Source organism: Falco rusticolus, chromosome 7 (genome assembly GCF_015220075.1).
Source record: "Falco rusticolus isolate bFalRus1 chromosome 7, bFalRus1.pri, whole genome shotgun sequence".
In the NCBI taxonomy this organism is placed as follows: domain Eukaryota; kingdom Metazoa; phylum Chordata; class Aves; order Falconiformes; family Falconidae; genus Falco; species Falco rusticolus.
In genome coordinates this window covers 20,475,090-20,491,203 of record NC_051193.1, presented here as the reverse complement: position 1 = coordinate 20,491,203, position 16,114 = coordinate 20,475,090, and the positions used below count along the sequence as shown (strand labels likewise).

The 16,114-nt window shown below is 40.4% G+C and overlaps 1 protein-coding gene across 1 annotated transcript; it reads left to right on the top strand.

Annotated features, from left to right (window-relative positions):
- The first annotated feature begins 570 nt into the window (after nucleotides 1-570).
- MCEE (methylmalonyl-CoA epimerase) lies at nucleotides 571-9,872 on the top strand. Its single transcript, XM_037395003.1, has 3 exons — nucleotides 571-621; nucleotides 5,594-5,934; nucleotides 9,196-9,872. The coding sequence occupies exons 1-3, from the start codon at nucleotides 591-593 to the stop codon at nucleotides 9,346-9,348; spliced, it is 525 nt and encodes a 174-aa protein (XP_037250900.1). The 5' UTR covers nucleotides 571-590; the 3' UTR covers nucleotides 9,349-9,872.
- The last annotated feature ends 6,242 nt before the right edge of the window (nucleotides 9,873-16,114 follow it).

Sequence of the window (16,114 nt, the reverse complement as noted above, 5' to 3'; positions counted from 1 at the left end):
GCTCTAAAGATAGTAAAGCGACAGTCATCTTCCCTCACAGTTGTGTCTCTCTGACCCAGATACAAGGGCTATTTTGGAACCACACGTTTCCAGCGGATTCTGTGAGCAAAATGCCCGACGCTACCTGGCGTCTGCGAGCTCACCGCTAGCCAGGCACATGGCCTGCCCAGGCAGTTAGCCAGCACTGCTGCTGCCCAACCGTTTTGTTACTTCAAATCACATAGTTTCCTTAAAGTTTATTTTATAAAGCCAAATTAAGCAACACACCCAGGGACCCTGGTGCAGGAGCTGCTGCGGCAGCCGGGGCAGGCGATCCGTTCCTGCCCCGCCATGCGAAGTGCCTCGGCGGTGCTGCACTGCCCCTCCTGCCTGCACAGTTTGAGGGTTTTCACTGTTTTCTCGCATCACTGGCAGGGCAGGCCCCGCCGCGCCGCTCCGGTAACACAGCCCCGGGCTGTCCCCCGCCCAGGGCCGGCCGAGGGGCGGCGGGGCACCGGGCACAGGCCGCCGCCATGTTGCCGGCGGGGGGCGGTGGGTGCCCCACGCGCAGGCCCCGCCCCGCCTGCGGGCGCGAGCGGCGGGGCGGCGAGATGGCGGCGTCCCTCGGGCGCGCGGCGGCCGGTAACGGGGCGGCCCGGCGGGGCGGGGCGGCCGCGGGGCGCTGAGGGGCCCGCTCCGGCCTGGGGCTGCTGCCCCTCGGCGGCGGGCGGTGGGCGCGCTGGGCCGGGCGGGACCGCGCCGGGCGGCACCGCGCCGGGCGGCGGGGCCGAGGCGCTCCGGGAGCGCCTCAGCGGCCCCAGCACGACGGAATAGCCGCCATAAACGACCCCGCGTGTTCCCGCCGGGCGGCAGGTGCGGCGCTGGCCGACATTGTCTGGCTTGGCGTGAGCTTGGGCAGCAGCCCAGCCTGCATTCCTAGGGCGCCAGGAGCGGCGCGGCTCCCGAAGGTGCAGTTTGGAGGGCAAATGCAAAACCACCTCCGGCTCGTCACCCCCGCTACGGCGGGGCCGTTCGCTCTCCGTAGTAGTATGTGGTAGCATGTAGGGGCAGGTTCAGCTCCCGTACGTAAACCACACGGTTGTACTCAGTAGCCACAGCCCGCAGGAGGGGAGTGAAGGAAAGACACCGCTGCCAGTGATGGATCAGCGGGATGCTGGCACCTGGCACCGGCGGTGCCGCTGTGTGATGGCACTGTGATGGGAGAAACCCGTTCTGCAGGCAAGGGAGAGCCTCAGTTCCTAGGAACTAAGCAGCCCGTTGGAGTCCCAAAAGCCACCTCCAGCACAGAGCAGAGCAGCTCTGCGGATGGCCTAAGCCTCATCGGCTGGCGGAGCTTCCCAGATGCTAACGCCTCCTTGGAATTGCTGGGATTTAAGAATGGCCAGACTATGCCCCTTCTCCGTTTGGTCCAGAGCTAATACATGGCCCCTGTATGCCAGACTCCCGATGGTGACAGCATCCTCTCCATCCTTGGGAGTTTTTCTCAACCTGAAATGGTTGACAATTGAGCAGTGCCCAGCGACAGGGTTATTCTCACTGCAACCCACAGTTGTGTCACCTCCCCACAGATGAACTCGGTCGGATTTGGCTTGTGTTAATTACTTAGCCATTACTGGGGCAATGATCACTGCCCCGCGTAAGGAGCAACAAGCCTATGAATAAATATTTGAAGGATGAGGTTCTCATTTTATGCAGCACTTCAGATTTGTTACTTCATGTTCATAATCTTACAGAACATAAGCCTCAGCTGGTACAACTAACTGCACATGTGTAAATTGATGCGCATAATACTACTAGATCAGTCAAACATTAATAGTATAAACCCCAAACAAATAATTTTAAAAATGTTCTTCAAATGAAGCTGAAGAAGGTAACTTATATTCTGCAGTATCACTGAGGCTAGGAAGCCTGCAATCGTATCTGGGAGCAAGGTCAGCCGAATCTTCTCTAAAGGACAAAATAGCTAGAAAAAATTTAGATTTGGTTGTCAGTGTTTGAAAAATTAGGTCTTAAAAAAAAACAAAAAACGGTAGGGGCAAATGCTGTGTATACCAGGAGAAGCAAGTGCATGTGTGAATTTGGTCAGCATATGGAAGTTTTTCAAGCACAACAGATGCTTGGATAGATGCTTTAGTCATGGTTTCCATTGGCTTCAAAAGAAGCAGAGAAAATAATTTTTTTTTAGCATAGGAGAAAGTTAAGTATTACTTGAACAATTCTCTTAAGTCAGTGGAGAAATGCTTTTCTGATTGAAGAATTTAGCCACAACAGTTAATAGGACTGGTTCTGTGATATATGCATAAATAAAAGTATTTCTTTCCTGAAACATGGAAGTGATGGGGTTTCAGTCTGAAGTTTGCAGAAAAGATTTCTTTTTCACTGTCGGGTCACTTGTGATTATTGGGATAGAAGACTAGAATTTTAAGTAACTAATCTATATAGTTACTAATCTATATAATGCAAGAAAACCACAAATGCTTTCAGTCAATTCATACTGGTAATTCTGGGTTTAAAAATAAAGCTCTGTGTGCATATGACTAGAGCTAAGATGAATTCACAAGACTTCATACAATAAAATACATTAAAAAAAACCCCAAACCTGCAAAAGAGTCCTCTGCCCCTACATGCAGGAAAAATATGTGGAGTGTTACCACCCAGTCCATTAAGTAAGAGGAGGAAATATAGAGATGCATAAATAATATTGTCATATGAGCAGGCATTTAAGCATCTTTGACTTTACAAGAATTCTAGGAATATACTTCACTTCTTCAATCTATTATCTTTCCAGGAAACACCAGAAAAAAAAAAAAAAAACATTTATTGGGCAGAACCCAACAGGAGTAGCATTTTCTATTACTTTTGTTATTGCTTCAGTAATATCTGAGTAACAGTCTGTATCTCTGTGTTCTGTCAATTTACTTGAAAATTGACAAAGTACAAATTAAATTGTAATAGCCGTGTAGTCATATGCCCTGTGTCAAGTACAGCAAGAATTATGGATGTGAGATGTAAAAAAGAATGGGGAAAATCCTAGCTTTTCCCATCAGTAAAAGACTGCTTGAAAAATCTGCATTAATAGTATTTGTACTGAACTGTGGTCTGTTAATATTTAGAAGAAGGAATTAATAAAAGGTTCTAGGAAGCACAACAAATTATATAGTACGTAGTCCTTATCTTTCAAATTATTTTTGTCTTTTGGAGAATACTGACTTGTTCTAAGTGGATGAGTATCACTTGCTTCAGCAAGACTAATCAAGTCTTACAAAGTTGTTGTAGGAAACAGAGCTACTTAGGTAGAATCTTAGCTGGACAGAAAAGACTGTGTGGCGGGTATTTAGCTTTTAGAAATTTTTTAATACATTATTAACTGGTGATCTGGTCAAACTCTAGTTAATGCCTCTATTTATGCCAACTAGATACTGCATGTTTCTCATTTTGTAGATTACAGCATTGCTTGCTTAGGCAATTGCTTTGTTCACCCCTGATACAGTTGCAGTTAGATGGCAAGTCTGTATACAAAATAGTTTCAGCTTAGACATTTGAGAAACAAGAATGTTTCTTCTGTGTAGAAGTTGCTAGGGGATTTTCTTTTAATATGTAAAATGCTGAAAAGTACTTGGGAGATGCTGAGTTGCTCTACTATTCCAGTATGATAGCCTAAACGTAACAAAGTGAAAAATAATTGTCCAGACCATTCTGGCTGTGATGAAGTAGATGACAGGATGTACTGTGTGAAAGGCTGGCAAGAAATACTCCAGGGCAGTTACTTGCACAACTGGACAAGCTTCTGGAAATACTTAATGTAGGATGCTGATTTAGTATTATCAAAAGATTCTGAATAGACTTAATTTTGTGATACTAAGTCTTTGGAAGTATGTACATTGTACATTGGAATTTTAAGTCTCAAATACACACAAACACTTCAACTTCTATCACAGCACAATGCTCATAAAAGCTTAAATTTAAGGACTGCATCAGTTGTCTTTGCAAAGAAAAATTAACTTATAGCTGTAGAGTCTTGATTTCCTGTGAAATGGTAGTTCTCAGTTTCATACAGTGAAGGTAGCTGATCAATTACAACTACTACTAATCTTAAAGAGTATGAAGAATCTGAAAAAACGCAAGCCAGGCTTTCCTCAGTGTATTGCAGAGCATCCAGAATCTCAGTGCAACCCTGGCGCAATCTCTTAGCAAAATGGTACATTTGTGAATTTAAAGCTAAGAATGCCTCAAAGACTTCCGAAATGCTGAGATGCCTCTAGCTTGGCTTTGAGGCATTGGGATCTCTGACATGGCCTAAAGCAAACTGGCATGAAATTAAGATGCAGCTTTTATGATTATATCCTTTCATCTAATTCTAGTTCTGGTGCTAGAAGCAACTGATATGATCACAATTTCTCCCCCACAGCCAATTTCTCCAGATTCTAGTAGTCTGACAGATTAATTTTTAATGTACAACATTCGTAGGTATTCTCATTTTATATATTTTTTTGTTACTTAAAAAAAAAATAACAGGCAACCTAAACCTATTTGTTAGCAACACAGCAATCTGGAACAGATAGTGCCAAGTTCAGTACTGCCATGTCAGAGCAGTCAGTGAAGAGTTCTGGAGATCATCTCTGCATTTTTTCATGACACTCCATGAAATATGGACAACTCCATGAAACATCGAGTTTCTCCATGACTTCATCTTTTGTCTCCATGTTAGCCTTTACCTTTGTGTCATATGGTCATTCAGTATTTTTTTATAATTACCTTTACATATATGATGAGCCAAGTCATACCCTTTTTCTTTTACAAGTCATGCTGAAGTCAGTGGCACTTGTTACATTAAAAAAGCTATTATGATGTTGACCTTTTAAAGATAATCTTTGAATTATTATTGGTCAGTTGGACATACTGTTCACAGTACTTAGAACGGAAATACTTCTAAGCATCTTGAAACAGATCAGAGAAACAAAGTATTAGACCTGTATGGCATACAAAAAGCAGGAGAGGCAAATGACTTAACCATTGGAGAAAGTAAGAAATCAAACTTGGGAGATTTTACAATTCCTTAAGCCTCAGCTTAAGCCTCAACATGACATTTCTTTCCTTGCTGGAGTTAGTTTGTTCGTTCTGACAACTGAGAGCTCAAGTCTTTTATCTTTTGGATCTTGCAGTATCAGTTCTGTCCCAGGCTTCGTTTTTTTCTTGTTTGTTTTTTATAATTTCTAGATATATAGCTATATCCTAATTTCTTTATTTTGTAGAAGCTCTGAAAAATTTGGAAGTCACTTTTAAGAACATTATACAGTTGAACATTAAATTTGGCCATGTATTATTCTTTTTAACAGGCATATGTAAGCATTTACACCAAGTCCATGTGTGTTGGTTTTTTTTTAATCTTCTGAATAATTACATAGTCTCTGAAAAAATTCTTCCTTGAGCCGTTAGTACTACAGAATAATTCTTTCCTTGGTCTCAGTCTAGTTTCAGCTTTGCACACTGGTGTGCTTATGACACAGGAGTTATATAGGCCTTATTAAAATGAGAAAGATATTGGTACTTTCTCAAAAGCATTGTATCGGTGCTGTTCATTTTTTTTTTTCAGGGCTTCTTATCAGATGGCAGACTTCAGCTCCCACAGTACGAACTCTATCATCATCTAATTCCTTTTCTCAAAACATTCCAAGCGGTTTGTGGAAACTGGGCCGACTTAATCATGTAGCAATTGCAGTACCTGATTTGGAGAAAGCTCAGTCCTTGTATAAAGATGTGTTAGGAGCACAGGTCAGCGAGACTGTTGCTCTTCCCGAACACGGTGTCTACACTGTTTTTGTGGAGCTGGGAAATACCAAGCTGGAACTTCTACATCCTTTAGGAGACAGAAGCCCCATTGCAAGCTTTCTGCAAAAAAACAAGACTGGAGGAATGCATCATATTTGCATTGAGGTATTTTAACACAGTGTATCATATTATAAGATAGAGATATTAAAGTATGCGTAATTTTTTTCATAGGTTTGACCTCTGTCAAGAACAAATATATGAGGCTGTCATATTTCTGAAGTCTTAAACGTGCCTTTTTTCTATTTTGGAAATCACAGTTCAATTTCATGAGCAATCTGATAATTTTTTCCTCTTCTGTGCTATAAAGCTTAAACTGGGGAGGGGAGGGTTAAGTATCCAGTGTGGAAAGTGGTCCAGCCCAAGGGCTTTCAAAGAGTGTTTGACAAGTGTCAACTTTCTGACATAGAAAGGTCATAATCTGGAAGAAGATGGAATTGTAAGTTTAAGCTAAGGCATCATTTAGATTTTCAGAAGTTTGTTCCTGTTTGATATTCAGCTGATAATTATATACGGAAGTCAAAAAAGATTGTCAAGTTGTACTTACTAAACAGCAGTAAAGTCTCCAGAGTTTCTTCTGTCCCTCAAAGAGAGATTGGTCTGGAAGCACATAAAATGTAAAGGTGCTGAGTAAAGTAAAATTTTTTATTTAGTATACTCATGGTTTAGTGTAGGTGTTTGCTGTAAACTTTCATGCTGCTGCCCATGATACATGTTTTTAATATTTTATAGATCTGAGTCTTGCAAACTTTATTATTTCAGGCAAAGTGTTAATAATAAAAAGTAATGAGATTACTGATGTGAGTAAAATTTGTTTTCAGAATACAGATATAAAGACCAGTGTTTGCAGTTGCATGCTTTCATTGAGAATTCAAAAATTTGCATACATACAGGCATTGCAATCCTTCTTACATTAAGTTTGTCTATTTGCAGATATTCAAGAATGAGAAAATTAATTCTGTTTAAATTGACCTTAAATTCTATTGCTAAGCAGTTCTGTTGCAGAAATGTGAGTCCTCAGCTGAGCTTAGCAGATGGGAGGTGTAGAAGAAAGAAGTGATTTGCAGTAAGACTGAAAAAAACCTCTAGCCCTCTGTAAGAAGTTGTAGGCAATTTCTCAGCAAAATGAGCAAAAAGCTCCCAAGCGTTTCAAGTATATGTCATCCCTTTTAAGACTTTTCCAGAAATATTTGTTACCAGCTGAAATTGTTTTATGTAGATCTCCATTTTGTATGAGAGATCATCTTGTTGCAGATAAACCAAAGATGGCTGGCCAAGGGAAGCCATACCATTAATCATGAAAATTGAGAAGAATGGGACATGTTAATTATACCCTGTTAGACAATGTAGAAGTGTTGTGTTAAAAAAGAAAATTTGCAACTGTATACAGTAGGTCAAGCAAGCCAGGAGTCATAATCAGCAGTTGATTTCCATTAATTGGGTGAGATAGTGCTACTTGCAGCCACATTTTCCTAAATGAAGTCTTGTAACTCACTAATAGATTCTTTAGGGGGGGGGGGAATTAGGAAAAATGTTGTCCTAAGTCCCTCATGTTTGTCTCCATGTAAAAACAAATGGAAGACTGTTGACTAATTTACATGGAGAAAAAAGCAATCCATTGTTGACCTGCTGTTTAAATGGGACTGAAAAGAGATTTGGTCACTACCATACTCAATCAAAAAGGTATTAACCTCCTTTCTCCAATTTTCCATTCTCCTCAGAATGGAAAATCTTACAGTTTCAAAGATATGTCATCTTCTGAAGTTGAGCAAAGATAGTTTTCAGAAAAACTATAAAAGAACTTAAGTGACATTTGATTGTTCATTTGAAATTAAAAAATATTTTTTTAGAAATATCTTTCTATGAACAATTTTATTACAAGAAGCTGACTTGTAAAAATTTTTTCCATACTGGAGGGGGAGCCTGATGAGTTTATCAAATTTCTTCCTTCTGTCTTATTATTCAAAGGAAAATTTTAGACATGTATTTTCATAGGTTATTTGTTCCAGACCAAACAAGCATTTCAAGAAACTATTTCTGACCAGCTATAACTGAATGTAATACCCACAATGAAAAGCATGCTGGGCACTTGGTAGAATAAGGGAAAGCGAGCCTGATCCTCTCTTAACACAGATGCACCCACAGGCTTTCCCCTGTTCACTCTCACTGCTTCCTTGGGGATGCAGTAATTCATCCCAGCTGAGCCCAGACACGGTTCTGGTCATCTCTGCAGGACAGGAGCAGCAGCTGCAGTGGCTTTGCTGCTTGGGGAAACATCCTGGGGGGGGTTACGGCATACATTACATGTGCTGCTTTATTTCAGATAAAACTTGACAGGAAGGTTTTTTGGTTTTTTTTTTAGCAGACTGGTAGTTTTATGTAGGAAGAACTGTAGTGAGTTCAGAATTTTCATGGACAAAACTGCTGCAAATGAGTAACAATTAACTGATGCCTGTTCCTCTGATTTAAAGCTAGGTATCTCCTTCTTTTCTACAATAGCATCATGCAAGTTTATTCACCAAGTTATGCCCAGACACCTCAGTCTTGAAAAAGAAAAATGCTATTATTTTAATTCTAGGTCTTTATTGATTATTGACTATTGGGCTTGCTAAACTGGATGCTAATTTTATTATTTCAAAGAACGAATGCATTTAAGGTTTGGTAAAATTCAAATTTGATGACATGACATCAGACTTTAGCTAACATTACACAGCACAGACATGCTTTTCATAATTATTTCTGCAGGAAAAGAATATGTTAAAGGCTATTATTATAATTAAGTTCAACAGGAAAACCAGGTCATATTTTTGTATGTTTCTGATTATTCCAAGTTTTTTCCTGGGAAACTTTATGAAGCTTAACCTACTCAGAAAGAGGGAGGATATATAAATCTAAAAGGGACTCTTCTCTTTCTGGCCATTGCCCTCCCTTTCCAAGAGCATCTAATTAGTCAGTGTTCTGTCATCACTTAGACAGGGAGGCATTTTTCTTTAGTTATTGATAGTTTGAAAGCAATATAATCTTCTTAGTAATAGTAATGCATAGTTTAGATTATTTATGGAGTCCTTATGAAGTAACAACATAAAAAAATTAATGGGCTTTGTGCATGAGTGATTTTTGCTTAATAATTTCTTGAATACAGCACAATCTATTTAAACAATATTTGATAAAGTCTTCAAATAGCAAATGCAAACATTGTAGGGTTTTTAAGACTAGATGTTTTAAAACTTTTATAACTGAATTTATTTTCAGAGTTATAATTTAGGAGTAACATTTTAGTAAGGAATTATATTATTGCTTCTAAATGTAGAATGTGCATACTACAGTGTAATATGTTAATTTGTGTGAACTGTATTTTTCTTTTATAAGGTTGATGACATAAAAGCAGCTATGACAGAACTGAAGAAAAAAAAGATACGAATATTGAGTGAAGAGCCAAAAATAGGTGCACATGGCAAACCTGTGATTTTTCTTCACCCTAAAGATTGCCATGGAGTCCTTGTGGAACTTGAGCAAGCTTGAGCTGTAATATTCATAAATAAAACAATAGATTAGTTGTGAAGTTACTGAGCTGGTGCTGGGAATATTGATGTGGTATTCAGTCTTTACAAGTTCACTGTAGCTCCCATGGATTAAGTACAGCTTTTGAGAACTGAAATAGTGCTACACATTTAGGGTTGTTTTCTTCTTCTTCTTGTTGATCTGATTTTCAGAATTAATATGTTGACATTTCTTGAATTCTCTGTGATTCTGAAGACAAATACATAAGCCAAGTTACATATGTAACATAGTAATTTATGTTCTGTTGTCTCATGTTTGCAGCATGATTTTTACCTCTGTAACCACAGAAACTGTACAGCTTCTAGGTCAACCCACATTATATTGTTCTACATTTCAGAGCAGAGACCCACTTCTCAGTATAGCTTTAGATATTCCCTTTAGAAATAAAGGGAAAACGAACATTGTATTTTCTGTTTTCACCATTCACCATCTGTGCTTCACACTGATTGATTGGTTCATGTAATAAAAAAATCCATGTTGTTGTATGGGTGTCTGCAATCAGTAAGTACGTTTTCCTTGGCGTAACAATTACTGCCAAGGAAGTTACCATGCATAAATCAGCATTTAGTTGTTTTATGAACTCTGTGGCTAGGCAGGCAATGCAACGAAAGTACCTGGAAAATTATTTGCCTGAAATATATTTCAGACTGTAATATACTTGTCACATTTTATTTTTTTCAGGCATTGACTATTGGTTTTTCAGGCTTTACCCATAGGAAGATACCTGGGAGAGACCTGAACAAATGGCAATTAATCTTTCCACATACTTTATAAATACAGTTTTCCTATGCAAAAGCACTTACAAAATCAGTGGAAAACACAAGCCGCGTATGTCTTGGTTATGTATGCTGTCCTTAACATTAGAGAGCATGCCAGGATGCTTTATGTTTCTGACAGACTGCAGTCACAATTTGTTGACTTATTCATGGACAGACTTTACTGGTGTATGTTATGCAAGCAGTGTTTGTCCTAATACTTTCTTTTATAGGTTTGTTTTGACATGTCAGCTGTAGAAATAGAAGACTTGCCGTTTCTCTCTAGTTTTCTTACTCCTTAAAAGTAATATTTTTTCCTAGCTAAACCACAAGAACTTTTTATTTTCCTACATCTCTGTATATACAGTGAATAGTTTCAGCTTGATATGAAGGAAGTTCATTTTAGTCAAGAATTTTTACTTAATGGAAATGGAATTATTTGTGTTCTGTGTCATGTTTGCTACAACAAAATACAAGTATAATGTTGACCTGAGATGTAACCAGGGCTTTAAAGACACTGATGCTTCCTCATGAATTTCACTTCTGAAAAAAACTCTGCAAAGCCATGCATTTTTTAAAACTAGATAGTTTTGTATTCAAAATAAATAGTCCTTCTATCATATTTTAAGAAAAATACAGTCTTCTGCAGGGTTCCTGCATTTTATCAAATCAGTATTTAGAGGCTAGTTTGTGATCTAAATTCTAGGTTGTTTGAGTTTAGAATTCCTAAGACTTATGATGGCAAAGCAGGATGATTTGATATTTCTGAAATATGATTCTGTTGTTCTAGGAGACATTCTGTTAGCAAAGCTGCTTTTGTCTTTCCATTCTTTCAAAGATGGGGAGGCATCTTTTCTGCAAAACTAACATAGGAATGCCAAGACTGGAAGCCTTGCTGGTTACATGTCAAGATAATTGAACAGAAGTCTTTGAACCTAATACCCTTCGTTTGGTGCAACAGAAAACAGGGCAGTCCTCCCTAGGTTTATACTCCATTTCTTTGTCCTGTCTGAAGGAGATGGAATTTTGTGTATGGCATGTATCAATACACTCAGAATAAGAGATTGATACAGTACTAGGGAATGGAGATTTTGAGTGAACGATACTGCACTTGCCTCATTGTGATCCCCACCTTAATAGCAGAAAGAGATTTGCAACATTTTTAGCTAGTAACCAGCAATTTTCCTGACTGCAGTGAGGTTGCCTAGCACTAAGTCAGCTGGTGTATTTTGTTCATCATAAGTGTCGTGCTCCTATCTCACTCACAGCTTACACATTTCATCAGAGTCCTCCTAAGTCGGACATCAAGATATTAACAAAAAAACACACCCCCACACACCCCCCCCAAAAAAAAAAAAAAAGAGAGAGTTTAGGTCTGCAAAATTAGTCAGTACCCAAACCTGAGGCAAGCTTATTACAAGCTCTTACCATTTGGTGTGATCAAAGCCCCTTACTAGTCTGGGTATGTGCTACCAGATAAAAGAATTTCCACCTCTAGAGTTATAGACTTGGAAGGACTAGCCAAGAGAGCTGAACAGCTGAAGAATCTGAAGACAGCTAACATGCCTTGAGAGACGTTTTCTGTTCATAAGCCTAGCTCCCATAGACTTCAGTGGGAACAGGATCAGCCCCTACACTTGTAACAAACTTCTAGTCCTTAATCTTACACAAGGGAACCTTCACAAGTCATTCTTTGTTCTGACTTACTAAAGGTTGGGGGAGGTGGGTTAGATATATGGGCCTTACCCTTTGTCACTGCCATGATTATAAAAGGAGAATAACATCAAGAAAAACGGAAATTCAGGGATGGAAACTGCAGCAATAGAGAACTATGATTTGTTTTTTCCAGTGGAGGGACACTTAATGATATACCCCAGTTGCACCAGGTATGGTGCACTGCTGGAAGGAGCAACAGTGATTCAAATAACTGGAGCCTGATTGTTAGTTCAGAAGGGAATTAGACTTGCTGTTGGGTATTTTTTTTCCCAAAGGGTTGAGTGAAACCTTCTTTCCTGATAATGTCAAGCTTTTCAGAAGATGAAGTGTTAATATTTTGCCAGTGAATTTTCTCACATTTGTGAGGTCATTTGTCAAGTGCAAGTTCCCTGTTCTAATGTCTCCCAGTGCCTTCTTTCCCTTCTGAGTTCAAGCATGTTCCTATTTTATGCTGCCTAAGGCAGATGAGACCCATTTTTCTGGACTCCATCAACATTACTCAGGCAGCAAAAGGGCTCATCGTTAAATGATATGAAGTATCTTTTTTTACTTCCTCTATGCAACTCTCAAGTCTCTTCTAGGTGTTAGGAGGAGAACAGGCTGCAGAATTAATCCCATTCCATATAATGAGGCAAACCTAGAAGCAAACAAAAAGCTGAGAAATAACTAACTAAATGCCTTTTAAAAGCTAAGCTTACAGTTTTGCAAATCTGCAAAAACTCTGGCCTTGTCACGCTTATAATGCAGTTAATTCACTGGAATTAAAAAAGTGCAAACACTGGCTATTTCATTCTGAATTCAATCACTTTCATTATTACAGTATTTGCCCAATTTATCACAAGTTTGGGGAGAATGTACTCTTATCACGATGCCACAGCTACAGTGCCTTGATACAATTAACACAGCCTGAAAATTTAGAAAGCTGTGAATGAATTACAAGAGGAACTGAAGACGGCACTTGCTTCTGCAGTCTACTTCCTGGGTGGATAATACTTCTGTGTTTAATGCTGAGACCAGAGTTTACTTTCTTAATGCACATGCAGAAGCATTGCTGTTTGTATTTAAGGACGGTCCTGGGATTTGGACTTTATTGCTAAGATAGGTGAATGGAAGTTGATGCAACGAAGGAAGTCTCACAGAAAGACCAGGAGACATGGAAGTGTTTACAATATCTAGTTGAGGTACTTACAAGTAGGTGCTCTGAATGAGTTCCTTGGTGCTTCATTTGATTCTTTCCTTACAAGAGATTCTTCCTGTAGTGATCTGACTTGGGTTTGTTGGACTGAAGAACACTTAATAAGAGAAAAAAGTTAAAGAGTTAATTGTTTCAATAAATATGCGATTGTTTTATGAAAACAGTTGTCATGTTGGCCAAATGAGGAGACTACAAAACAGAAGAAATCCTTAAAACGGTAGCCCTGGTGCTTCTCATAAGGGTGCTGGGTGGCACTAGACACAGAAAAGTAACTGGCAGTTCAAACTTGGAACATCAAATCATGTAAGATTAATATGGAAATCAAAACTAACAACAATGTATAAATTAATTGGACCAATGCTGACATTTTAAAATGGAAGACCTCACCTTCTTAGGAATGCTAAATGAAATCTGTCACCTTTGATAAGTATTTTCAAAGCACTTTGAACATTTTATGAAATATAGATTTATCTTACTTTGAAGGCGGTGGTTTGCCTCCTGGGATGGTATAATCCTTAAATATCTATAAAATTATGTAATCTATCTGGTTTCATGTTCATTTGCACTGTCTTGCATATGGTTAAACAGCATTGTTAACTGCAAAGTTTATAGTGTAGATTCACAGATGAGAAAGAGTTCTCTCCTAAACATTTAGAAATAATGATACATTTTGAACCACTCCTTGACTTTTCTAGGTGTAATCTAAAGTGATCTTTTAACAGTTGTGCTTTTTTAACATGAAAATAGAAAATAGGTACTAAAATCTTCTGTAAAATAGATCTTTAATGAAGATTTTTACTTATTTTCAACATCGCATTTTTTCTGTAATAAAGATAGGTTTAAACCATTATTTTAAAAACAAAAGTTATGAAGTAACTAGTAACTGTGGGTACTCTGTAGGCATATGTGACAATGCACAGTTTGCATTAAATAGGGGGAATATCCTACTTCTCCATCTGTGGCGGGCTTGTATGGAAAAGATTATTTCTAGGAATTGAAGAGTAGCAGAGACGTGCATTATTGGACTGATATTATGCACCCTATTTTTACCTTTCATTTTGATACATAATTTTCTATAATAACCATCTGTCTGAGTCAGTCTCCAAAATTAGGTAGAGGGAGAATGTTTGTAAGGAACTTAAATTTAAGAAGTTTCAAAATACATCCCACGCCTCTGGGACCCCTGCAGTCTTTGAGAGGTCAGTTGTGGTACAATACTTGCAGCTGCAGTAACTTCAAAAAGAAAACATATATCTGTCCTATCAAGCTGGAATACTGCTTTTGGTATACTGATTGAGAAAGTGAAAACTTCCTTATGCACACGAGGCTACTTCAAGTTAACATTTTTTGAGAATTAATAGTATGAATTAAAACATGATTTGTCAAATATTTAAACAACCCGTCTACAAATCATATGAAACATCCCGTAGCTCTGTGTAAAACACACATACATTAGAGTTTACATAACTTTTGAGTTCTCATTATCTTTAGAAGAGAACCAATATCAGTCAAGTAATTAGGATACAGAAAGGGACAGGTGAGAAAAGTCACTATAGAAAACCATGACAAGAGAATAGCCTTTCAGTAGCAAATGGCAACTCTGTAGTTAGTGATTCTTAACAGAAACCTTTACAACTGAACAAAAAAACAAGAATAAAATCCCCCATGAAATATTGTTTCCAGAAAGGACCTATGCATGTACAGGGAATTTGGCTTGGTGCTAAGGAACTGGTAGAGCTACCCCAGGACAAACAAAAGCACACCAAGTTGGACACACAGCTATTATAATGAACATTAATATCTAGCTGATCTGGAAGAAATATAATTACGACAGCTTTTCACTTTTGCCATCACAAGAAAGACCACTTCTTATACTCAAGAATACCTACAAGTCTCAAATTTGCATACTTATGAGCAAGTCGTGTCATAATTGGCCTAATTAGGAGCACTTGATGTCACATGTTACTTATTTACAAAGAATCACCACCATCACCTAGCTGCGGTAGAAAGCTCTAGTTAACTTTCTAAAAAAAAGGGCCATGGAACCAACTGTGTTTGTCATTCACCGTAAGAAACGTTCTTGAAGAAATCCCCTTCACTGAGCTTTTAAATATTACACGTTGCATCTTCCATTATCTTTCTGGGGGATCTTTGTATTATTTGCACAAGGGCATAAAAATCATTATTTGATCTCATTAATTTGGACATATGATGGAATGTGACCAACTCCAGCGCTGTCCCCTGCTGTAATGGTCAAACTCTGGCATTTAATTTCATTTTTGTTGCACTGGAGCACCTCAAGCAATGGGGAAACTTGAGGTCATGAACTAGCTGGCACTCGGGAATGCATTTCACAGAAATACAGTCTGGAAGACTCACAGAAACCAACATATGCTATGGCCTGTCATGGAAGCAGGGCCCTGAGGAGCACAGCCCCGAGGTGCAGCACCCGGAGGTGCAGGGTGGCCTCACCACGTGTCACAGCGGGCCTGGAGGCCTCCAGCAAACACGCCCGCCTACCCCTGCTGTTTGAGGGCTGCTGCGGGGCGGCCCATGCTGCAGTGAGCCCCCCCTCGCCGCGGGGCGGCCCCCGCTGCAGCCCCGGGGTGCAGGCCCCACGCACCCCGCAGCCGCCTCACCTCGGCCTCCGGGGCCGGCCCAGCTCCTCCGCGGGCAGGTGCGAAGCCGGCGCAGAGCTGGGCCTTCGTCTCGCAGTACCTGCGGAGGGCGCGGCCGGCAGGTTAGTCCGTACCGGGGGCCACCGCTCGTTGCGCCATTTTGTGAGAAACTCGGGGCGCACAAATCCCGCCCGCCCGCCCGCGGTGGGGCAGCCCGGGGGTCCGGCCGCCGCCACCTCCGCCCACCGGCCGAGCAGGACCCTGCGAGCGGCGAGCGCCGCCGGGCGCGGAGGCCGGCAGGCAGCCCCGGGGGCAACCGAGCGGCGGCGGGCGCGGGCCGGGGCGGCGGGGCTGAGGCGGGGCGGGGGACGCCGGGGCGGGACCCCTGAGGCGCGGCGGCGGCCGGGCTATGCGCCATGCAGGTTCCCGGGCGGCCCGCGGTA